Here is a 23,789-nt window from a genome sequence, read left to right on the forward strand (position 1 = left end):
TGTTCTTTCTCAACATCTGAGTCGAACCCTGGTGAGTGCAGCTGATAATATTTACTGTGTTTCAACAACCAGCATTAACACAAAACTCAGAGCTTCCATCGACAGGAAGTTTCACTGCTGACCGACTCTCATCAGGAGAGATTAAACTTTAGGATTAGGGATGCACCGATCCGATATTCGGCACCGATATAGACGATTCTAGATCGGCTATTGTTGACAATGGGCCAATCCATATCGGCCGATTTATTTTTATTTATTTATTTTGTCCTGTCCAGCATAATGGCAGCAGAATTGTACTCTGAATGCTGTTTATGTATTTATTGTTAACACTTTGCTTTGCATTGCTTTGGGATGCTTAAGCCTGAGTTTGAGCAGGTCACTGACACTGAGTACTTAAGTCCTGGTCTAAATCACGGTGGTAAAAACTCAGCTCCTCTGATCATCTGTCCTGTCAGTCAAACTGTCTGATCTCCTCTGTGAAGAAGCTCCATGAACATCTGTTTCTCCAGAGTTTAGCTCTGGCTGTCTCTGCAGATGAAGTCCCACTTTCCTTTGTGATGGATTATTATGGATGCTGTATTTTCACCTTTAATCTTTGTGGCCCGTTATTGACTCCGGTCCAGAGCCTGAACAGCTGAAGGAAGTCCCTGAAAGCCTGATTTTACCTGAGCAGAAGTGTGATGATGGAGAATAAAAAGCTAAATCAAATGAAAGTGTCACTTAAGTTTGTGATGTCACAGCCTTTAAGTTAGCGCCACCTGCAGGCTGTTCCTTACGCACCTGCGCTGCTTCACCTGCTGGAAGTTGTTATATGTATGTTAGAAGCTCAGATTCTTTTGATTCAAATTATGTAAAACATTAAAACATAATGAGCCACAAAGCGTCACTGCAACATGGCGTCTTCCAGGTCGTCCTGCAGGTGTTTAAATATCTTCCGAAGGACGCCGACTTTCACCAAACTGTTCTCGGTGAGCAGATGAACGTATTTCATGCCAGAAATAAGGTTTAAAAACACCGGAGTTCCCCTTTAAGTGTGTGGGGGGGTCTCTGATGTTCTTATCTGGATACGTGTGTTCTTCATGTGATCTGCTTTGTGGGAAATGTAAATCACCTCTGAGCCAAACGGCTGAAACTGTGTCAGTTATCTTCACCGGTAACCAGGTTAATACCGTGCACGAGAGCGTTGTTGGAGTTCCCACGTTTCCTGAAGGCAACATGACAGACATCGTTTCAGCTGGATGAAAGCGTAAAAAAAAGCTTTGAGACTGAAAACAAAGACGTTTCCTCAGATTCCCTGAATAACAATAAGAAATGTTTTAAATTTCATATCTGTGACAATATCTCCTGAAAGTAAAAGAATGAATAAACAGTTTAAAGTTGACTAACTGCTGACTTGGTGTGTAAACCGGTTTGATTGAGTTCATTTGGGATCTGAAAACGCTCCATCCGTTGACTCTCCTCAGGCTTTCACTGCTTTTTGCATGATTAAACTCACAGATGAAGCATAAATACTAACGGTCACATTCTGAGGTTCTAACTATTAATATTCACATGTAGCCTCAGAACATGAAGGAAGGTTTTTCACTTTTTGGCTGTGAGACAGAGAGCCTGAAAGAAGGATGTTGGTTTAACGGAGTTAAAATGATGGGTGCTGTTACAGTGTTTTCCTGATTTCTGTTGAGCTTTACTGAGGTTCTTCTGGGTTTCTGTTCTTCTTCGGTCTTTATGGGTTGTGTTGAAGGATGGAGCTTAATTTATCTTGTCCTGTTATTAACAGCCTCGTTCGGCCTGGTTCTGGTTCATGTTGCCCTTTGGGTTTTATTGCATTGAATGCTTTATACTCTTCTGTTCTGCGCCTGTAAACATCATTGTTACAATCACATTTTCATGTTGTTGTGGTGTCTCGGGCTTGTAGAACTTAATTAAGCTTTTATTTCACAGCTTTTCTTCCGGGCTCCAGTCTGTCAGATTGTATCGTGGCCCTTCCTTCATCTGTGTGTTAGAAACACATTTGGAGCTGGAGAATAAGCTGTTCAGCTGCCTTTGGCTGCTCGATTACAGCTTGGGATGAGTTAATAAAACCCTGAGGCTGCTGAGTTCATGTTTAATTTGTCAGACTCTGCAGGTTCATCTACCCCGTGCCTGCCTGGGGAGGTGTTGGCTGGAAGCAGGTAGCAGCCATCCTGCAACCAGCATGTGGAAGAGCTCCAATAAACACGCTCAGAAGTTTTACCCTCCAGAAACTGCAGTTTGCCCAAGAACAATAAAGAGCACAAAAAAGAACATATTCAGTATAAATGTGTCCAACAGGACTGTAAATAAACTGTGAGATGGTGACGCACCTTTTGGCTGATTCCTGCAGAGCAGCGTGACACCATGGAAATTACATCCCATGATTGTTGGATTCCATAAGATCTGCGTCTGACCTACTTTAAACGCCTCGTTCACGGTGAAATCAACGTAAAAACTAAAGTAAGAAGAACAAGTGGAGAAAAGTGCTAAAGCTGTTCAACACTGAGCATGAAGAACATTCTCCTTCTGCCTCCTTAAAAGCTTCTCCGGCCAGTTTAAGCTGAGTGAAAGTGTGCACGTTGGCGCACGTCTGCACGCTGACTGAAACATGAGCTCATAGCTAATTACCCTCAGAGAGAAAAGATCTGTGAGCATAAATCCCCCCACAGGGACGGAAAGTATGAGCAAAATGCCCCAAAGGGCTAAAGAAAAAGAAACGTTTATCATCAAAGTCCTTTTATTCAGATCGAGTTGCAGCTGTTGATGTGTACGTTAACATGAGCTGGGACCTCCAGTGGTGAAGCCGTGGGTCATCAAAGCTGCTCTCATGGTGAAACTCAAAGTAGAGTTTCAGTGAATCCCTTTAATGTTCAAACTATTCAGAGAATCAAACTTTACCACAGTAGTATATTATCACCTGTACGTGGATCCAGTGAAAACATTTCCTGAAGACATTAAACGCTGCTGTAAAGACGCTTCTTTTAAGATTCAATCGACTGTGTGGTCTGACACCCTGACAGCAGCTATGATCGATAAATAAACACGTGATTGTTGTTGAAGCAGAAACACGTTTTCTTCACCTGCACCTGTTCGTTTCCGATGACATATCTTTCTGTATCAGGATATGTCCTGATACTCCTCATTTGTGAGTTCTGAGGTGATTTTTCAACATCGATGGGCGCATAAATCCTCGGCCACAGGTGTTACAGTGGAAAGGCTTTTCCCCTGTGTGAGTCCTGATGTGGTTTTTTAGGGTCGAGGACTGTTTGAAACGTTTCCCGCAGGTGTTGCAGGTATAAGGCTCTTCTCCTGTGTGAGTCCTCATGTGCACAATCATATGACTATTTTGACTGAAACCTCTTCCACATGTTTTACAACTGAAGGGCTTTTCCCCTGTATGAATGGCCTTGTGCTTGTTCAGTGCTGACAGGTCAGTAAATCCCTTTCCGCAGGTGTTACAGACGCAGGGCCTCTCACCGGTGTGGGTCCTAATGTGGACAGTCAAATTACTGCTTTTAACGAAACTTTTCCCACATATTTTGCATGAATATGGCTTCTCTCCTGTGTGAGTTCTCAGATGGAGGACTAATTTATCACTTCCTCTAAAGCTTTTCCCACATGTTTTGCAAGAATACGGCCTCTCGCCCGTATGAGTTCTTTCATGATATGATAATACTGACAGTTCATAGAATCTTTTCCCGCATGTTTTGCAAGCATGCGGCTTCACGCCTGTGTGGATCCTGTGATGCTTCCTAACTTGGTACTTCTTTTCAAAGGCTTTTCCACAAATGTCACATCTTATGCAGGTGTCAGTATTGTGTTTACTGTTCGACTTGGGAAAGCTGTCAACATTTTTACTGTGAACTGCGTCTTCTTTGTCTCCTTCCTGATCTTGGTTATCAGCTACAGGTGTGATGTAAGAGCGGAGCTGCTCATTGTTTGGTTCTGGTTCACTTCTCTCATGAGGAGGATTCACCATAAAGGCGTCAGTCTCCAGCTTCAGTTCAGTTTCAATGCTCTCCGGACTACAGCGTTCCTCCTGTTCCTCTTTAATCTGTGGAAATCCTGGTTCCTCCAGGTCCGGACTGGAGTTCCTCTCCTGTTCACAGAGCTGTTGATCAGCAAAAACATCTTCTTCCTCAAACGCATGTTTGTGTGTGAAGTCTGAAGGGACAGAGGAGAATAAAGGAATGAAACAACACAGCAGGTGTTTGTGGGACACAAGAAGAAGAAGGTCAACCAAACACTTTTCTGTGGCTTCAGCTTTATTGATGCACACAAATTCCCTGAGATGACTTTGTTCAGTTAAAAACTTCTGTCAGCAGCTGGAAACAAACATAACGAAACTTTCTCTCCTCTTTCTACACTCTCCTGTTTCTTCTACAGACTGTGAGTTTGACTCTAAATGTTTCTGCTTTTAAACACATTCATGTTATTTCTGTCTGAAAAATAGCTGCAGCTGCACCGTAACTTTCTCTGTGAGCCTGAAATAAATGTAACGTAGAGCTCTGATCAGGATCCTCCATCAGTCAGATTCATGTGTGAGTTCATGCAGCCCATCACGGTGTTCCGTACCTGCTGTGTGGGAGTTTATTCGGGGTTTCCAGGTGATTTCCAGCAGTCTGCGCTGACGGTCGATCTCTTCCTCGTACTGGACGATGGTTTTCTCAAACTCTGTGAATATTTCTTCAGCAGCAGCAGTTAGTCGCTGGCTGATAAACTCTCTCAGATGCTGAGCTGAAGACATTGTTGCTGCTCACACTCAGACATTCAGCTCAGACAACACCACCGTCCTCCAGCTGAGTCCATAAAGCCGTTTACTTCCGGTGTGTGTCACACTGTGACTGTCCCGCCGGAGGGTTCCGCCTCCTCTCAGAAGAGAACTTTATTTATCCTCTTTGCGGTAATTTACAGGCTAAAGGACAAATGTTGTGTAACTTCTGTTTAAAAGGTAAATGGACTGAACCTGCAAACCTTTTCTACTCAAAGGGCTTTCACACCAGTTGTTCAAGTCTGTTGAAAAAGAACCGTATAAAACTGATTTTAGCTATTTAAATTTAAATTTAATGTCAGTGTCATTCAGACATGATTAAAGGGAGTTGGATCTAATCTGCTATAATAATAAAAAAGCAACAGTAAAAAATAGTTTTTCCTTATTTCCACTTTGTGTTCGTACTGATTTAGAAAAGAAACTGCGGACGTCCGATAAATGTAAACTGTGTAAAGTTGTTCTATTAATATTCAATTAATATTCATCAACCAGTTATCGAATAAAATGTAAATGTTCCATATTTTAGAAGTTTAAAAGTCAAATGTAATTACTAATCCAGTGTTCTTCAGGGGTTTCTGAATTATCTACAGTAAAATAAAGGTAAAAGTCTGAAACAGGAAGAGTTGGTAGAAATATCTGAAATAATCCCATCTACTGAAACACTTCACCATACGGATACCATCCCAAAACCTGAAAGTAGTTTCCACCCCTCATTCTTCCACCCCACAGCAGAACTTTAAGAGTGAGCGCCACCTGCTGTTCACATCCGTCAACAGCTGTTCGTTGTGACGTCATCTCAGAGAGAAATAAAGCTGTCACAGGAAGAAGATTGAGTCTTTCTGAGTAAAACAGGCCGTTTATGATGAGTCAGCACATTAAAATCTTTCAACTTTTATTGGGATGACCAAAGAGCTTCTGAGAAAGTTTCTTCCGTTTCATTCATCATGAAGATGGAAAAAGTTCATCAGAACGAAGCAGTTCGACCCACCGGAAATATGGAATCACCAAAATAAAAGCCTGTATTACATTAAAACATTTTAGATTCTAAAGAGTTTGTCTTCATGTTGACCTCTGACCTCTCAGGCGTGACACTTTTACTCTTTTATTTCATCACATTTAGCTGAAGACAAAATGCAGAAACTTTTTATCATGTTTTCTGTGAGGAAAAACTTTTCATTCTGGCCTCACTTCAAAAGTTACCTGAAACACACAGATGTACATCTCTATAGATATAAAGTTCTAGAGATATAGATCTGTGTGTATATATGTGTTTTTCTGCAGCTGTTTCTGTAGAATATTTATTGGACATTTGTGGTTTCAGACTTTAAGGATTTCATGTGGGAACATTTCTTTGACCACGTGACGTTTTTAACAGCAGCTTCAGTGTGAAACTGAGGAGGGTTCATTTAGTTCTGCTGTGAACACTTTCTACTTTAAACGGAACAATCAAACAGTCTAAATGCCTGTTGTCCCCTCTTTCCTGTCCTCTCAGCCCCAGCTGGTCCTGGACCCTTCCTGGTTCTGGTTCTGATGGAGGTTTCAGGACGGGGATCGGACCAGAGTGACTTGTTGTGAATCTGAAATGAGCTCAATGAACCAGAATCAGTGTGATCAGACGGGTTATTGATCTGAGTCCGTTTCCATGCCAACAGCAGAGATGAGAACACGGAGGGCTTTCAGGCAGCTTTATTCTCAACACGGGACAGCAGACAGGTGCGACGTTCGACCCCGAAGCTCCGGGAGTCGTTCAGTAGATCGGCAACAGGACGAGAGCGAGGAGGAATAAATTAAAACCCACAACAACTCGTCAATAAAAAACCACCAAACAAAAACAAACGAAACTCTGAAACATCAGAAGAAAACTGAAGAAAACCGAGTTCAGCCTCAACAACAAAAACCAGAAGCTTCAAATAAAAACCTTAAAAAAGTCAGTTAGAAAACGCTTTAGTTCATCTTTTGGTTTGATTCTTCTTCACTGTGCTTCTGTGATGCCACGTGCACGCACACACGCACGTGCACTCACGCACACACACACACACACACACACACACGCTCTGTACACCGAACAGATCAAACTTCAGTATTTACATCTTTAAATCCTTTCTGTCTCTTATCCACAGCTCCTCACTGAGGGGGGCGGGCCCTCGTGTCTGAAGCCCCGCCCCTGATGCACGGCTGGGCCAATCAGCAGCTGCTGTTCTTGAACTCTCCGTTCTCAGTGATGGACAGTTTTGTGGGGTTGCTGGGCGACAGGCCGTTGCGGAGGTTCGGCGCGCTGTAACGCTCCTTCACCTGCGTCAGCGCCGCCATCAGCCGCGAGTTCGCCGCGTCCAGGGAGTCGATTCGCTTCTCCTGATTGGACAGAGACAGGAAGGTGGGGGGGGGGCATTAGGTCAGACAGACAGACGAACTGAAACAACGAGGTTTGTGACGGTTACGGAAAGTAAAAACACTGTCGGGTTAAAACCACACCGTCAACGTTTGGGATTAAATTCACCAGGTTAACTTTATTTACACTGACGCTTCAGATATTTAGTTACAGGTCAGTTACACCTTAAAGGTTTCACGGGTCAGGTGATAAACTTAGTGAACCCTCAGATGAAAACGGTGTCATTACTTCTGGAGCAAAAACTGAGACCAAACACAGAAGCAGTGAGTGAAAAACTAAGTGAACCCTCACTGGGGTTAAGAGGGTAAGTAGCAGCCAGGTGATCAATGCACTGAAAGAGCTTCAGAAAGCTGCAGAACTGTTGATCAGGACACTTTAAAGGTTACAGAAAGCTGCAGAACTGTTGATCAGGACACTTTAAAGGTTTCAGAAAGCTGCAGAACTATTGATCAGGACACTTTAAAGGTTTCAGAAAGCTGCAGAACTGTTGATCAGGACACTTTAAAGGTTACAGAAAGCTGCAGAACTATTGATCAGGACACTTTAAAGGTTTCAGAAAGCTGCAGAACTATTGATCAGGACACTTTAAAGGTTTCAGAAAGCTGCAGAACTATTGATCAGGACACTTTAAAGGTTTCAGAAAGCTGCAGAACTGTTGATCAGGACACTTTAAAGGTTTCAGAAAGCTGCAGAACTATTGATCAGGACACTTTAAAGGCTTCAGAAGGCTGCAGAACTGTTGATCAGGACACTTTAAAGGTTACAGAAAGCTGCAGAACTATTGATCAGGACACTTTAAAGGTTTCAGAAAGCTGCAGAACTATTGATCAGGACACTTTAAAGGTTTCAGAAAGCTGCAGAACTATTGATCAGGACACTTTAAAGGTTACAGAAAGCTGCAGAACTGTTGATCAGGACACTTTAAAGGTTTCAGAAAGCTGCAGAACTGTTGATCAGGACACTTTAAAGGTTTCAGAAAGCTGCAGAACTGTTGATCAGGACACTTTAAAGGTTTCAGAAAGCTGCAGAACTGTTGATCAGGACACTTTAAAGGTTTCAGAAAGCTGCAGAACTGTTGATCAGGACACTTTAAAGGTTTCAGAAAGCTGCAGAACTGTTGATCAGGACACTTTAAAGGTTACAGAAAGCTGCAGAACTGTTGATCAGGACACTTTAAAGGTTTCAGAAAGCTGCAGAACTATTGATCAGGACACTTTAAAGGTTTCAGAAAGCTGCAGAACTATTGATCAGGACACTTTAAAGGTTTCAGAAAGCTGCAGAACTGTTGATCAGGACACTTTAAAGGTTTCAGAAAGCTGCAGAACTGTTGATCAGGACACTTTAAAGGTTACAGAAAGCTGCAGAACTGTTGATCAGGACACTTTAAAGGCTTCAGAAAGCTGCAGAACTGTTGATCAGGACACTTTAAAGGTTACAGAAAGCTGCAGAACTGTTGATCAGGACACTTTAAAGGTTTCAGAAAGCTGCAGAACTATTGATCAGGACACTTTAAAGGTTTCAGAAAGCTGCAGAACTATTGATCAGGACACTTTAAAGGTTTCAGAAAGCTGCAGAACTGTTGATCAGGACACTTTAAAGGTTACAGAAAGCTGCAGAACTGTTGATCAGGACACTTTAAAGGTTTCAGAAAGCTGCAGAACTATTGATCAGGACACTTTAAAGGTTTCAGAAAGCTGCAGAACTATTGATCAGGACACTTTAAAGGTTTCAGAAAGCTGCAGAACTGTTGATCAGGACACTTTAAAGATCACAGAAAGCTGCAGAACTATTGATCAGGACACTTTAAAGGTTACAGAAAGCTGCAGAACTGTTGATCAGGACACTTTAAAGGTTTCAGAAAGCTGCAGAACTGTTGATCAGGACACTTTAAAGATCACAGAAAGCTGCAGAACTATTGATCAGGACACTTTAAAGGTTACAGAAAGGTTATAAAGAAATGAGGCCGGGTCGGGACCAAGGGTCGGGACCAAGGGTCGGGATGGGACGCCCTTGAAGCTTTCATCATAATTTCAACACGAAGGCTTCTGAACCTCCTGAATTCTGTTCCGTTTGAACTCCGCCGGTCCGTCATCACATCTGTTGTTAAGATGTCGTTAAGACGTGTTCAGCTCTGTGATTGGTCGGTTGAATCATAGCACATTCATTCTGAACCGCACATTCCCACCATGTGCTGGATAAAAGCATCTGTTTAACGTCCCTTTAACAACTTTCATATGAAGTGCCCAGACAACCCATTACACCCCAGAATCATCGCGTCAGACTGGTGGTTTTGACCCGACAGCAGAACTAAATAAAGTCCACAGTTTGGAGGCAGCAGCAGGACAAATCAGGCCAAAAAAGCTCAAACCAATGAAAAGGTGAGGCTGAAGCTTCACTGCAGCTGATCAGCAGCAGTGACCGACCTGTCCGCCGACTCTTATTCTGAAAGGGTGAACAGGAAGCTCCGCTGGGTCAGAGGAGGGGGGGGGGGGGGGGGGGGGGGGGGGGGGGGGTGAGGAGGAGGTGGGGGTCTGCAGCCAAACTGAAATCAAACCAGCTGAGAGCGCCACACGTCAGCACACCTGCAGCTCAGGTGCCAACCAATCGAGTTAAACCAGCCGGAGGCTGAGCTGAGCCCAGCACATCTGGATCAGCACATCTGTCTGACTTCTTCTGGCTCAGGACCAACCATGAGAGCTCCCTGATTGGCTGAACAGGTGTGAGGCGTGTCGGCGCTTCTTGTTGACGGTGTTTTGATAAAAAAATAAAAATAAAAACAGGATAAAACCAGCGTGGTGCGGGGGGGGGCGGGGCTACAGTTACTTGCCTGATTGGTTTTTTTCACATCCGTTACTGACCTGAAATCAGTGGAGAGACGATGAGAAGAATCAAACTAAACCTGCAGCCGCTGACCAGGACCGCTGATCAAACGTGTGACATCATCACACTGCGGCGCCATAAAACCTTTAAAGCGCTCAAACGGGCGGCTGCACCTCAGCCCGGTGAAGATGTTTCTGTACCTGAGCGTCGATGATCTTCTGTTTGGCTTCAATCACCGCCTGCATCTCAGCGTGGTCCCGCTTTAGCTCCTCCTCCACCGCCATCAGCCTGCAGACACGTGAGAACTTTAAAGAAGGCGCCGAACTCAAGGGATGAACCCGTAAAAACTAACTACAGCAGAGGACCAGGATCTGAAAGTGATGTCCTTAAGAAAGAGGAAACTGTTTGGTGTTTGTTTCAGATCATTAATTGTTCATTTAAATGAATCTATTTAATCAGTTTTTACTTCTTCATATCTGATGAAGCTTCCTGCTTCTGATGGCTGCAGCTGGACCGTACCTGCAGATGATGCTCTTCATCTGGCTGTCCTTCTCCTCCTGCTGCCTCCTCAGTCGCTCCTCGCTGTCCTCCAGACGGTTCTTGTACTCGAGCAGCAGCTTCTGCATCTGCTGCTCCTGAGCCAGCAGCCGCCGCTCGTACTCCTCCAGACGGCGTCCAGACAGCCGCAGACGCTCCTTCAGGTGAGAGATCTCCAGCTCGTACTGCAGGAGACACCAACCGTCAGGCAGAGGGAAGTTTCCTTTACGGAAGGCTGCTGTTCTCACGTGGGAAATAACACACCTGTCCAGGTGAGCCCGTCACACACCTGTCCAGGTGAGCCCGTCACACACCTGTCCAGGTGAGCCTGTCACACACCTGTCACACACCTGTCCAGGTGAGCCCGTCACACACCTGTCCAGGTGAGCCCGTCACACACCTGTCCAGGTGAGCCCGTCACACACCTGTCACACACCTGTCCAGGTGAGCCTGTCACACACCTGTCACACACCTGTCCAGGTGAGCCCGTCACACACCTGTCCAGGTGAGCCCGTCACACACCTGTCCAGGTGAGCCCGTCACACACCTGTCACACACCTGTCCAGGTGAGCCTGTCACACACCTGTCCAGGTGAGCCCGTCACACACCTGTCCAGGTGAGCCCGTCACACACCTGTCACACACCTGTCCAGGTGAGCCCGTCACACACCTGTCCAGGTGAGCCCGTCACACACCTGTCCAGGTGAGCCCGTCACACACCTGTCCAGGTGAGCCTGTCACACACCTGTCCAGGTGAGCCCGTCACACACCTGTCACACACCTGTCCAGGTGAGCCTGTCACACACCTGTCACACACCTGTCCAGGTGAGCCTGTCACACACCTGTCCAGGTGAGCCTGTCACACACCTGTCCAGGTGAGCCCGTCACACACCTGTCACACACCTGTCCAGGTGAGCCTGTCACACACCTGTCACACACCTGTCCAGGTGAGCCTGTCACACACCTGTCACACACCTGTCACACACCTGTCCAGGTGAGCCTGTCACACACCTGTCCAGGTGAGCCCGTCACACACCTGTCACACACCTGTCCAGGTGAGCCTGTCACACACCTGTCACACACCTGTCCAGGTGAGCCTGTCACACACCTGTCACACACCTGTCACACACCTGTCCAGGTGAGCCTGTCACACACCTGTCACACACCTGTCCAGGTGAGCCTGTCACACACCTGTCACACACCTGTCACACACCTGTCACACACCTGTCCAGGTGAGCCTGTCACACACCTGTCACACACCTGTCCAGGTGAGCCTGTCACACACCTGTCACACACCTGTCACACACCTGTCCAGGTGAGCCTGTCACACACCTGTCACACACCTGTCCAGGTGAGCCTGTCACACACCTGTCCAGGTGAGCCCGTCACACACCTGTCACACACCTGTCCAGGTGAGCCTGTCACACACCTGTCACACACCTGTCCAGGTGAGCCTGTCACACACCTGTCACACACCTGTCCAGGTGAGCCTGTCACACACCTGTCCAGGTGAGCCCGTCACACACCTGTCACACACCTGTCCAGGTGAGCCCGTCACACACCTGTCACACACCTGTCACACACCTGTCACACACCTGTCCAGGTGAGCCCGTCACACACCTGTCCAGGTGAGCCCGTCACACACCTGTCCAGGTGAGCCCGTCACACACCTGTCCAGGTGAGCCTGTCACACACCTGTCACACACCTGTCCAGGTGAGCCTGTCACACACCTGTCACACACCTGTCCAGGTGAGCCCGTCACACACCTGTCACACACCTGTCCAGGTGAGCCTGTCACACACCTGTCCAGGTGAGCCCGTCACACACCTGTCACACACCTGTCACACACCTGTCCAGGTGAGCCTGTCACACACCTGTCACACACCTGTCCAGGTGAGCCTGTCACACACCTGTCACACACCTGTCCAGGTGAGCCTGTCACACACCTGTCCAGGTGAGCCCGTCACACACCTGTCACACACCTGTCCAGGTGAGCCCGTCACACACCTGTCCAGGTGAGCCCGTCACACACCTGTCACACACCTGTCCAGGTGAGCCCGTCACACACCTGTTCAGGTGAGCCCGTCACACACCTGTCCAGGTGAGCCCGTCACACACCTGTCCAGGTGGGCCTGTCACACACCTGTCACACACCTGTCCAGGTGAGCCTGTCACACACCTGTCACACACCTGTCCAGGTGAGCCTGTCACACACCTGTCCAGGTGAGCCCGTCACACACCTGTCACACACCTGTCCAGGTGAGCCCGTCACACACCTGTCACACACCTGTCACACACCTGTCACACACCTGTCCAGGTGAGCCCGTCACACACCTGTCCAGGTGAGCCCGTCACACACCTGTCCAGGTGAGCCCGTCACACACCTGTCCAGGTGAGCCTGTCACACACCTGTCCAGGTGTTCTTACCTTCTCAGTGTTCCTGCCCTCCTCTCGGCTCCTCTCTCCACCCTCCTCTTCCTCCTTCTCGTCGTACTGCCCGTTGTTCAGGACCCACGCCGCCGTCCTCTCCACTGGAGACATCGCTACTGCCTCCACCGGCGACGCCACCTGCACACAGACCAGTGACATCACCACAGCCACAGCTGAAGCCCTGACGCACCATCAGCAGGGTTCTGTTCTGCATTACCTGCGGCGACTGCTTGGCGGCGCTCCTTGGGGGCGGTGCCACGTTGTCCAGGGTGGGCTGCTGGCGGTTGGCGGGCGCCGGCTCAGTATTGGCGCTGCTGCTGCTGCGCAGCGAGGCGCTGTGAGGAAGGGAGCGCGGCGTCCTGGCCCCACCGCCGCCTCGGCTCTGCTGCTCCACCTTGATGATGTGGGCGGTACCCGTCGTCGTGCTCTGACGGGGAATGGCGACTGCGGTGGCAGCGCCCAGCGGTAGGTCGGGCAGGGCGTGGCGGCGTGGCGTAGAACACTCCTCGCTCTGCGTGCTCCGCCTGCTGCCCACCTCGTCCAGGCTGCTGTTGGACGCTGCGCGACCTTTGACCCCCACCTGGCTGCCAAAGTCGTCCGAGTTGCTGTGGCTGTTGTGCGAGCTCTCGGTGCTCAGGTTTTCAGAGCTGGAGTCCTGCCGCAGCGAGTGTGTGGAGCGTGCCACGAGGCTGTGGGCGGGGTTACTCAGGTGGTACACGGGGTTCTGGAAGGACAGGGGCTGCAGGCTGCGCTGCTGGCTGAGGGAGACGTGCAGCGGCCGCCTTGCCTGCGGCGCGCTCTGCGGCTGACTGTCTCTGGGCGAGGCTTTGGACTGGTGCGGCGCCGGCTGCGGCGTCACAGGGTTGGAGTGAGGATAGGTCACAGGGGGCGGGCCGTGCCCGATGGAGGCCTGAGAGCCCACCCTGCTGAGGCGGGGCGGGGCCTCGTGGTGCGGTGGCGGCCCAGTGGGGCCGTGCAGACTCTGAGCGTCCTGCAGGTCGACTAAAGAGATGCTGCGGCCGTTCGGCAGCGGGCCGTCACGCTCCTCCTGGTCAGAGAAGCTGCTGTGGGTGGAGGGATGCTGCTGCAACAGCAGGGGGCGCTGACCACGGACGTAACCCTCCATCAGCTCGCCAACCGGAGACTGCAGGCTACGCGCCTCACTGCGGCTGTGTGACAAGTGCACAGCGGTTAGCGTCAAAGTGGCGTGCCGCCATGTTGCTGTTCACAGATTTTGACACAAACCTGTCTGACGGGTCCTCAAAGATTCGCTGCAACCCTGACGACATGCTGCCGCTGATGTTGTGGGCGGAGCTGTGGTCCTGGAAACGCCGCAGCTGCTGCTGGACGGGCGTCGGAGCGCTCAGGCACCGAGTGATGTCTCCCAGAATCCTCGGCAGCGGGCCCAGCTTCGCTACGGTGGCCTGCAGGAAGGAATTTTCACCCTGGGGTCGCCGAGTGTTCGTGTGTGTGTGTGGATGGTTTGAATGGAAGGTGGTGGGGAAGCAAAACCAAGATGGTGGCAGGAGACAGGAAGTGAACAGAAAGAGGAAGAGGAGGAGGAGGAGGAAAAAAAACATGAGGGAAACTTAATGGAAACCAAAACAAACCAACTAGAACAACATGCTTCTACTGAACAGAACCACGACACAACAGAACCATGCTGAGCCCGAGCTCCGACAGGTGAGACAGGTGAGGGAGGCAGGGTAGGAGGTCAGGCCATGCTGTGATGCTCAGCCACGCAGTGTTAATGAGGTTAGATGAACTCAAATGACCTCAGCTCCGCTTTATCATCTCACACACACACACTGATCACTGATCAATAACCAGATGACTCAGCAGGGGGAACCAGAACTGATACAGACACAATTTAACCACCAATTTAAACAACTGTAATCAGTTAGAAACGTTCTCTAATCTAGTTGTGAGCTGTTTTAGGAACGAGTCGTTAACCGGAACTAATTTAGAATAACTGACATCTGGAAATAAACTCAAGATTGATGACAAGTGAATGCTGTCGAGGTCAGAGCTGCCGCTACTCCAACAACCAGCTTCCCTCTGTTCTCTGCTAGTTTCCTTCTGTTCTCTGCTAGCTTCCTTCAATTCTCTGCTAGCTTCCTTCTGTTCTCTGCTAGCTTCCTTATGTTCTCTGCTAGCTTCCTTCTGTTCTCTGCTAGCTTCCTTCTGTTCTCTGCTAGCTTCCTTCTGTTCTCTGCTAGCTTCCTTCTGTTCTCTGCTAGCTTCCTTCTGTTCTCTGCTTCCTTCAGTTCTCTGCTAGCGTCCTTCTGTTCTCTGCTAGCTTCCTTACGTTCTCTGCTAGCTTCCTTCTGTTCTCTGCTAGCTTCCTTCTGTTCTCCGCTAGCTTCCTTCTGTTCTCCGCTAGCTTCCTTCTGTTCTCTGCTAGCTTCCTTCAGTTCTCTGCTAGCTTCCTTCTGTTCTCTGCTAGCTTCCTTCTGTTCTCTGCAAGCTTCCTTCTGTTCTCTGCTAGCTTCCTTCTGTTCTCTGCTAGCTTCCTTCTGTTCTCTGCTAGCTTCCTTACGTTCTCTGCTAGCTTCCTTCTGTTCTCTGCTAGCTTCCTTCTGTTCTCTGCTAGCTTCCTTCTGTTCTCAGCTAGCTTCCTTCTGTTCTCTGCTAGCTTCCTTCTGTTCTCTGCTAGCTTCCTTACGTTCTCTGCTAGCTTCCTTACGTTCCCTGCTAGCTTCCTTCTGTTCTCTGCTAGCTTCCTTCTGTTCTCTGCTAGCTTCCTTCTGTTCTCTGCTAGCTTCCTTCTGTTCTCTGCTAGCTTCCTTCTGTTCTCTGCTAGCTTCCTTCTGTTCTCTGCTAGCGTCCTTCAGTTCTCTGCTAGCTTCCTTCTGTTCTCTGCTAGCTTCCTTCTGTTCTCTGCTAGCGTCCTTCAGTTCTCTGCTAGCTTCCTTCTGTACTGGCTGCTTTCTGCTGAGATGCTGTAGCAATGACGTTGTGCTATCGTGCTAAGCTAACTGGCTTTTACAATTTTCTTTTCTGACAACAGCTGGTTGTTTTAACTCTTTAGGAGTTTGTAAAAAATGTAATTTATGAAAACCACATTTTATCAATAAGATTTCTAAAGGCCACAGATACTGAGAGATACTATAAATGTAAAATAATGTACATAATTAATGTAATTAACGAGGTCGCAGATGTTCACATGAACATGTGACTAAGCATCAGTAATAATCCTGAAATAATGGCACTCTTGGCTTTCCATACAGCGGGAGTTAGTCTTCCATTAGTTTTAAGGAAATTCTACTAAATCTTTGAGGAATTCACGCCTCCTGTCTTGCGAGTACATGACAAAGCGCTTGTATCCCGTGCACGACCCCTACTTTCCGTGCACGACCCCTACTCTCCCGTGCACGACCCCTACTCTCCCGTGCACGACCCCTACTTTCCGTGCACGACCCCTACTTTCCCGTGCACGACCCCTACTTTCCGTGCACGACCCCTACTTTCCGTGCACGACCCCTACTTTCCCGTGCACGACCCCTACTTTCCCGTGCACGACCCCTACTTTCCCGTGCACGACCCCTACTTTCCCGTGCACGACCCCTACTTTCCCGTGCACGACCCCTACCTTCCCGTGCACGACCCCTACTTTCCGTGCACGACCCCTACCTTCCCGTGCACGACCCCTACTTTCCGTGCACGACCCCTACTTTCCCGTGCACGACCCCTACTTTCCCGTGCACGAGCCCTACTTTCCCGTGCACGAGCCCTACTCTCCCGTGCACGACCCCTACTCTCCCGTGCACGACCCCTACTTTCCCGTGCACGACCCCTACTTTCCCGTGCACGACCCCTACTCTCCCGTGCACGACCCCTACTTTCCCGTGCACGACCCCTACTTTCCGTGCACGACCCCTACTTTCCCGTGCACGACCCCTACTTTCCGTGCACGACCCCTACCTTCCCGTGCACGACCCCTACTTTCCGTGCACGACCCCTACTTTCCCGTGCACGACCCCTACTTTCCCGTGCACGACCCCTACTTTCCCGTGCACGACCCCTACTCTCCCGTGCACGACCCCTACTCTCCCGTGCACGACCCCTACTTTCCCGTGCACGACCCCTACTTTCCCGTGCACGACCCCTACCTTCCCGTGCACGACCCCTACTTTCCCGTGCACGACCCCTACTCTCCCGTGCACGACCCCTACTCTCCCGTGCACGACCCCTACTTTCCCGTGCACGACCCCTACCTTCCCGTGCACGACCCCTACTTTCCCGTGCACGACCCCTACTTTCCCGTGCACGACCCCTACTTTCCCGTGCACGACCCCTACTTTCCCGTGCACAGCAGAACGTGCACTCTCAGTCAGTCAGTTACCACCTGCACACACACTGTTGGGTGTGTACCTTGTCGAGCTGAGAGACGACCTCCCACAGCAGAGCGTGCAGCACCGACAGCTCGCGGCCGAGGTCGATGTAGCCCTCAAAGCCCGGCGTGTTGGTCAGAGTCTCCGGGTTGGAGATCTCCGACAGGAAACGCATCATCCCCGCCCACTCGTGCTCCAGGAAGTCATTCATGAAGGCCATATATTCCTCTTTGTTTCCAAACCTGCAGAGGAGACACGTGCAGTTGGAGAAAGAGTAAAACACCCGCTGAGGTCAGAGTGGCGCCCGCAGATACTCACTTGGCGAAGTTGGCGAGGTTCTGGATGACTTTGGCGATGAGCGTGAGCGTTCGGGAGGTGCGGTCGTCGGGATATTCCTGCATCAGACTGAAGAGCGATGGCGACATGATGGCGGGGCAGAGGAAGCGCAGGAAGAGCGAGGCGCTGATCAGGCGCTTGCTGATGTCCTGCGGATGGCTGCGGGCGACGCACTGCTGCTTCCAGGACGCAAACACCTCCTTCAGCTCCCGAGGAAACACACTGCGGAGAAGGAAGAAGACGTTTTCTGCTGGTTTAAAGGCTCTGCAGCATTCAAACTGTGGAAACTTTAACAAGACGAATCATTAACTCGCTGTACAAACACCTTCCTCTGAACTAAAAACCAGCTAAATAATAACAATAAATCAAATAAATAATGATCCAGAGAGAGGATAAATGCTCAGAGGTCATTAAGTAAAGGAGGTAAAGTCTGGAGAACAAACGAGGCGTTTCAGGCACATCAGGAATGACAGCTGAAACTGTAAAGTGTGCACGTGTGCACGTGTGCTGCGGTCGTACCAGTAGGAGTTGATGATCTTGCAGAAAGCGAGCTCGCAGCACATCTTCAGGTTGCTCTGATGCTCGGCCAGATCGCTGCCGGAGCAGCGGCTGGGATCCACCTCGCAGTTCTCGTCCGACTCGTACAAAGCTTTGATGAACTCGCCTGCAGACAGAACCGAACGCCACAAACAACGATTTCAGTGGCTGAAACCGCTTCCTGCATAGCAACAAGATGAGGAGGAACCGAACGGCTGGCAACAAAGCAACAAGAATCAGTCAGAATCGGTCAAAATCAGTCAGAATCCGCCAGAATCCGTCAGAATCAGTCAGAATCAGTCAAAATCAGTCAAAATCAGTTAGAATCAGTCAGAATCGGTCAGAATCAGTTAGAATCAGTCAAAATCAGTCAAAATCAGTGAGAAACCGTCAGAATCGGTCAGAATCAGTCAAAATCAGTCAAAATCAGTTAGAATCAGTCAAAATCAGTCAGAATCCGTCAGAATCAGTCAAAATCAGTGAGAAACCGTCAGAATCGGTCAGAATCAGTCAGAATCAGTCAGAATCGGTCAGAATCCGTCAGAATCCGTCAGAATCAGTCAGAATCAGTCAGAATCGGTCAAAATCTGTCAGAATCTGTTTTTCTGTTTCTAAAAACGTGTTGTTGTGTGGGAGCATAAACCTGACTGACAGGAACACTGAACCCAGAGTTCTTATGGAAGTGGGCCTGAGGTAATGCTGTTGAGTTAAAAGAGTTGAGAGTAAAAGCATTTCTCACATTATCTGTTCAAACGTTAAACGTGTTAGACGGTGTCTTTAATCACAGCAAATGGATCAGAAGTCGCTCGTATCATGAAAACAGAACTGGTCCCTGAATGGACCCCTGAGGGACGCCTCATATAGGAGCAGCATCAGGGCCCTAAAATGAACTTGAGTTTAAATTACTTTAATATTTCTTACATTTCATGGACAGCGAGGCGTTCACTGTCAGCGCAGAAGCTGGATTTTTACAGCCTTCATTAAGGTTTCAGCAGAACTGTAACCGAGGCCGACGGCACTTTAATGGTTAAGTGATGAATCGCTGAATGTTTGATAAGATCTGAAAACACCACAGCAGATTCTGCAGGATCGGAGCTATTTTCAGACACGAGGCCATAAATAGATTCATGAGGGGGAAATATTCTGAACTGCAGCCAATAATAGCAGGAAAGTGATGAAAGAGCTGATGTTTGTGACCACATGGCACGCAGTTATTTTCAGCTTCTTTCTTCTTATCGAGTCTCTGAAACCTTTCAGAACGCTGAGACAGATGGAGGATGATGAGGCTGCATCATCTTCATCAGAGCTTTAGTATCAGAAACCAGGAGGTGTGCACGAGGTGTGCACGAGGCTCACCCAGCGCGTCGTGCAGGTACTTCTGTCCCACCAGCTTCAGGTACTCCTCGATGGCTTTGGTGGCCAGCGTGTTCTCCCTGAAGATCAGAACGTCGTGGTCGGCACAGCGATCCACCTCTGACATCACCAGGTCTGTCAGGAAGTCCTGAGGAGGAGGAGGAGGAGGAGGAAGGAGGAGGAAGGAGAGGAAGGAGAGGAAGGAGAAGAGGAGGAGGAGGAAGAGGAAGAAGAGGAAGAGGAAGAGGAGGAAGAGGAGGAGGAAGGAGAGGAGGAAGAAGAGGAAGAGGAAGAGGAGGAAGAGAAAGAAGAGGAGGAAGAGGAAGAAGAAGAAGAGGAGGAAGAAGAAGAAGAAGAGGAAGATGAGGAAGAAGAGGAAGAGGAAGAAGAAGAGGAAGAGGAAGAAGAAGAGGAAGAGGAAGAGGAGGAAGAGGAAGAAGAGGAGGAAGAGGAAGAAGAGGAGGAAGAAGAAGAAGAGGAGGAAGAAGAAGAAGAAGAGGAAGAGGAGCAGGAGGAGGAAGAGGAAGAAGAGGAAGAAGAAGAGGAAGAGGAGAGGAGGAGATGAAGAGGAAGAGGAAGAAGAGGAGGAAGAAGAGGAAGAGGAAGAAGAGGAGGAAGAAGAAGAAGAGGAGGAAGAAGAAGAGGAAGAGGAAGAGGAGGAAGAGGAAGAAGAGGAGGAAGAGGAAGAAGAGGAGGAAGAAGAAGAAGAGGAGGAAGAAGAAGAAGAAGAAGAGGAAGAGGAGCAGGAGGAGGAAGAGGAAGAAGAGGAAGAAGAAGAGGAAGAGGAGAGGAGGAGAGGAAGAGGAAGAGGAAGAAGAGGAGGAAGAAGAGGAAGAGGAAGAAGAGGAAGAGGAAGAAGAAGAGGAAGAGGAAGAGGAGGAAGAGGAAGAAGAGGAGGAAGAGGAAGAAGAGGAGGAAGAAGAAGAAGAGGAGGAAGAAGAAGAAGAAGAGGAAGAGGAGCAGGAGGAGGAAGAGGAAGAAGAGGAAGAAGAAGAGGAAGAGGAGAGGAGGAGATGAAGAGGAAGAGGAAGAAGAGGAGGAAGAAGAGGAAGAGGAAGAAGAGGAGGAAGAAGAAGAAGAGGAGGAAGAAGAAGAGGAAGAGGAAGAGGAGGAAGAGGAAGAAGAGGAGGAAGAGGAAGAAGAGGAGGAAGAAGAAGAAGAGGAGGAAGAAGAAGAAGAAGAAGAAGAAGAAGAGGAAGAGGAGCAGGAGGAGGAAGAGGAAGAAGAGGAAGAAGAAGAGGAAGAGGAGAGGAGGAGAGGAAGAGGAAGAAGAGGAGGAAGAAGAGGAAGAGGAAGAAGAGGAGGAAGAAGAAGAGGAAGAGGCGGCGATGAGCGTGTTTCAAAGGCATAAATGTAAAACCGGAACAAATATCAGGCTGAACTGTGATTAATCTGAATAATTTAGACTTTTTTAAGGATCCCTGTTTGAATCTAATGGAATATTTCATCCTAACGGCCGTTAAATTAACTTTTTCATCAACTCTTTGTGTGGTTTAACTTCATCGTTCGCTTGTTTCCATCCAAACATGCTTTAAATTTCACCTGCTTGATAAAACATGAATATAAGTTCGATCCCTGGGGACGAACAGCAGATCTGCGGCAGGAAACCCAGAGACCGCTGCGGCTCGGCCCCCAGCGGCTCGGCCCCCAGCGGCTCGGCCCCCTGCGGCTCGGCCCCCAGCGGCTCGGCCCCCAGCGGCTCGGCCCCCAGCGGCTCGGCCCCCAGCGGCCCGGCCCCCAGCGGCTCGGCCCCCAGCGGCTCGGCCCCCAGCGGCTCGGCCCCCAGCTGCTCGCCCTTACTCCCCTCACCTTGGCGCGGCCGGTGCTCTGCAGGATGTGCACCAGCGCGCACGCCATCTCCTCCTTGTTCCTGACGCTGATGACGGGCTCCAGCACCGAGCACAGCATGGTGTAGTTGTTGGTGACGAACTCGGCGAACTCCTTGTACTGCTCCATGGGCAGGATGGCGATGGTCTGGAAGCGCGACTTGATGCGGATCGACGGCCCGCCTCCTTTGGCCTTGCTGGTGGTCGGCGTGCTGACCGGGTACCACTTCTCCACGAACTGCCGGCCCGTTACGCCCGACACCGGGATGTTGACCAGGCCCACGTAGTTGTTCTTGTCCTTCTTCTTCTTCTTGTCCACGTCGCGGTAAATGTGCACGGTGACGCTGTGCACGGCGGGCAGGCTGCAGAAGTCGAAGTGCTCGCCCCAGAACAGGCTGTCGTGGCGGGTCTTGCTGGTGGTTCTGGCGTACAGGATGTCGTCCAGACACAGCTCGCAGAAGTACTTCTTCTTGGGCGGCAGGTCTTTGGCTTCGATGATCCACAGCCGCAGCGTGTTCTCCGCCCGCCGACAGTTGTCCTGGAAACACAAACAGCTGGCGTCACGTTCTGCGAATCACAGGCACGAGGACCAACTGGTTCTGTTCAGAGGAGCCGTTCAGGGCTGTACCGCTGCAGAGGAACCACAGCCGACCCAGAGCAGAACCCGGTCAGAACCAGCCCTGCAGCCGTTTACCTGCTCTGGACTGAACCCACAGGTCCGAGGTCACGCTGCTGCTGGGGTTTAAGGAAGTGAAGAAGAATCCTTTCCCACAGCTTAAAGCAGCAGAAATCCTCCTCGTGAACTCTGACCCAGAACCGACTCTGACCCAGAACTCTAATCAGACGCCTCACCTTGTTGGGCTGAATGGTCCTCCGCAGGTTCTCCATCCACTTGTCTCTCTCCGAGGCCGACGTGCAGCTGAAACATTTGCTGCCGCCCGAGTACGTCACCTGAGGGTGAGACGGAAAGCGATGACTCATCAAAACAACCAGCAGTCTAATAACCTCCTTAGTCCCTAACCCAGGGAAGATGCTGAGGAAGCGTTTCTATTTGAATCGGCTTTTAAACGCAGCTCATCTGAGGCCTTTTTAACTTTGCATCAGGACTGACACTTTAAGCTAAAATCCATTTTCAGTCTCGTTTGGGAGGATCTAAAACGGATTCTTACTCCTTCCAAACCAGCTGTAAGTCAGAGAGAAAACATCATTAACTGCAGGCTGAATGAAGGCTTCACCCCGGTGACACTTCAGGGGAGCCTGGGCTTATGCTGCGGTCACCTCGAAGCAGAACTCCTGTCCCAGGATGCTGCTGTGCAGAGGCTTGATGAACACGTCCTCCTCCATGCTCAGGTCCAGAGCCTCCACCGCGCTGCCGGGGCTCAGCAGGGACTCGTGAGAACTCGACTCCTTCAGCTTGGGAAGCCCGCGGGATCTGAAACACAGGAAGGAAACCAACCCATCAGCTGGTGGGGAAACTGGGCTGAAACCATCCAGCAGGGGGCGCCACCAGCTCTGTGACACCATGACAATGACATCACCGACCCGCCTGCTGTCAGCTGCCAAGCCGGAGAGCTGCAATACCTACGAAATACAGCCCCAGAGCCCCAGAGCCCCAGAGCCCGGGGGGGCTCCCCAGAGCCAGGTGAGGGGGGCTCCGCTCAGACAGACAGACGCTGCCGTCACCTCCCCACAAACAAGGTCCTGGGACGGCCAATCGCACGACGCCCTCGGGATGCGCCATGGCAACAACCTCTGCTGGGAGGGCGGCGCCAGGCAGCAGCGTGACGGAGCAGGGCGGCGTTTAGCTACAGACCCCAGGAGGGAAGGTGATGAGGAGGTGTTCACAAACAGAGCTGCGGTACGAAAGTCCGCTCAGCCTCAGAACCAGCAGAACTCAGCAGAACCGCTTTACAGCCTGCCTGGAACTACCCGTTCTGACAGGTTCTGAGGAACTACCCGTTCTGACAGGTTCTGGAGGAACTACCCGTGTTCTGACAGGTTCTGGAGGAACTACCCGTGTTCTGACAGGTTCTGGAGGAACTACCCGTGTTCTGACAGGTTCTGGAGGAACTACCCGTGTTCTGACAGGTTCTGGAGGAACTACCCGTGTTCTGACAGGTTCTGGAGGAACTACCCGTTCTGACAGGTTCTGGAGAAACTACCCGTGTTCTGACAGGTTCTGGAGGAACTACCCGTTCTGACAGGTTCTGGAGCAGGAGGACGACCCAAACCAAAGGCGAGGGCTGCCAGGAGGAGCTGGGATTGGACCTGTTCCCTCTGAACAACAGAACCACCAACAGAACCTCAGAAATGAACAGAAATCCCTTTAAATCCTCCTGCTGTTACATAAACCTGGATCAGCTGCAAACACACCGACCAATCAGAGCTGGCGCTGAATCCAAACCTCTCAGAGATCACTTGAAGAACCTTTGAACCCGTAGGTT

At 49.9% G+C, this 23,789-nt stretch overlaps 2 protein-coding genes across 7 annotated transcripts in view; both read right to left on the reverse strand.

Moving 5' to 3' along the window:
- Positions 1-2,773: 2,773 nt before the first annotated feature.
- On the reverse strand, positions 2,774-4,792 carry LOC140268519 (uncharacterized). The gene is made up of 2 exons (XM_072363427.1): positions 4,588-4,792; positions 2,774-4,176 (listed from the first exon to the last, which is right to left on the reverse strand). The coding sequence occupies exons 1-2, from the start codon at positions 4,757-4,759 to the stop codon at positions 3,152-3,154; spliced, it is 1,197 nt and encodes a 398-aa protein (XP_072219528.1). The 5' UTR covers positions 4,760-4,792; the 3' UTR covers positions 2,774-3,151.
- Positions 4,793-6,454: 1,662 nt separating this feature from the next.
- rasal2 (RAS protein activator like 2) overlaps positions 6,455-23,789 on the reverse strand; it is a 90,195-nt gene continuing 72,860 nt past the window's right edge. For 4 of the 6 annotated variants that reach the window (XM_072363347.1, XM_072363344.1, XM_072363349.1 and 1 more), the window contains 13 exons: positions 22,624-22,777; positions 22,198-22,296; positions 21,329-21,883; positions 19,523-19,667; positions 18,149-18,293; positions 17,612-17,851; positions 17,334-17,535; positions 14,205-14,404; positions 13,177-14,128; positions 12,957-13,097; positions 10,512-10,714; positions 10,193-10,280; positions 6,455-7,135 (listed from right to left, as the gene is read on the reverse strand). In XM_072363347.1, coding sequence (XP_072219448.1) covers positions 6,968-7,135; positions 10,193-10,280; positions 10,512-10,714; positions 12,957-13,097; positions 13,177-14,128; positions 14,205-14,404; positions 17,334-17,535; positions 17,612-17,851; positions 18,149-18,293; positions 19,523-19,667; positions 21,329-21,883; positions 22,198-22,296; positions 22,624-22,777 — 3,292 coding nt within the window. In that variant the 3' untranslated portion in view covers positions 6,455-6,967. Of the gene's footprint in view, positions 7,136-9,802; positions 10,031-10,192; positions 10,281-10,511; positions 10,715-12,956; positions 13,098-13,176; positions 14,129-14,204; positions 14,405-17,333; positions 17,536-17,611; positions 17,852-18,148; positions 18,294-19,522; positions 19,668-21,328; positions 21,884-22,197; positions 22,297-22,623; positions 22,778-23,789 lie in introns of those variants that run through there. The other 2 variants (XM_072363345.1, XM_072363346.1) reach the window with 2 other exon arrangements.

The sequence above is a fragment of the Leuresthes tenuis genome, unplaced genomic scaffold (genome assembly GCF_036924035.1).
Source record: "Leuresthes tenuis unplaced genomic scaffold, fLeuTen1.0.hap1 SCAF_14, whole genome shotgun sequence".
Taxonomy (NCBI): Eukaryota; Metazoa; Chordata; class Actinopteri; order Atheriniformes; family Atherinopsidae; genus Leuresthes; species Leuresthes tenuis.

What these genes read in the sequence shown, in the direction of transcription:
- LOC140268519 (XM_072363427.1), bottom strand. Translation starts at nt 4,759, where the DNA reads ATGTCTTCAGCTCAGCATCTGAGAGAGTTTATCAGCCAGCGACTAACT. An exon ending in AATAAACTCCCACACAGCAG is followed by an intron (nt 4,177 to 4,587) that starts GTACGGAACACC and finishes CTGTCCCTTCAG; the next exon opens with ACTTCACACACAAACATGCG.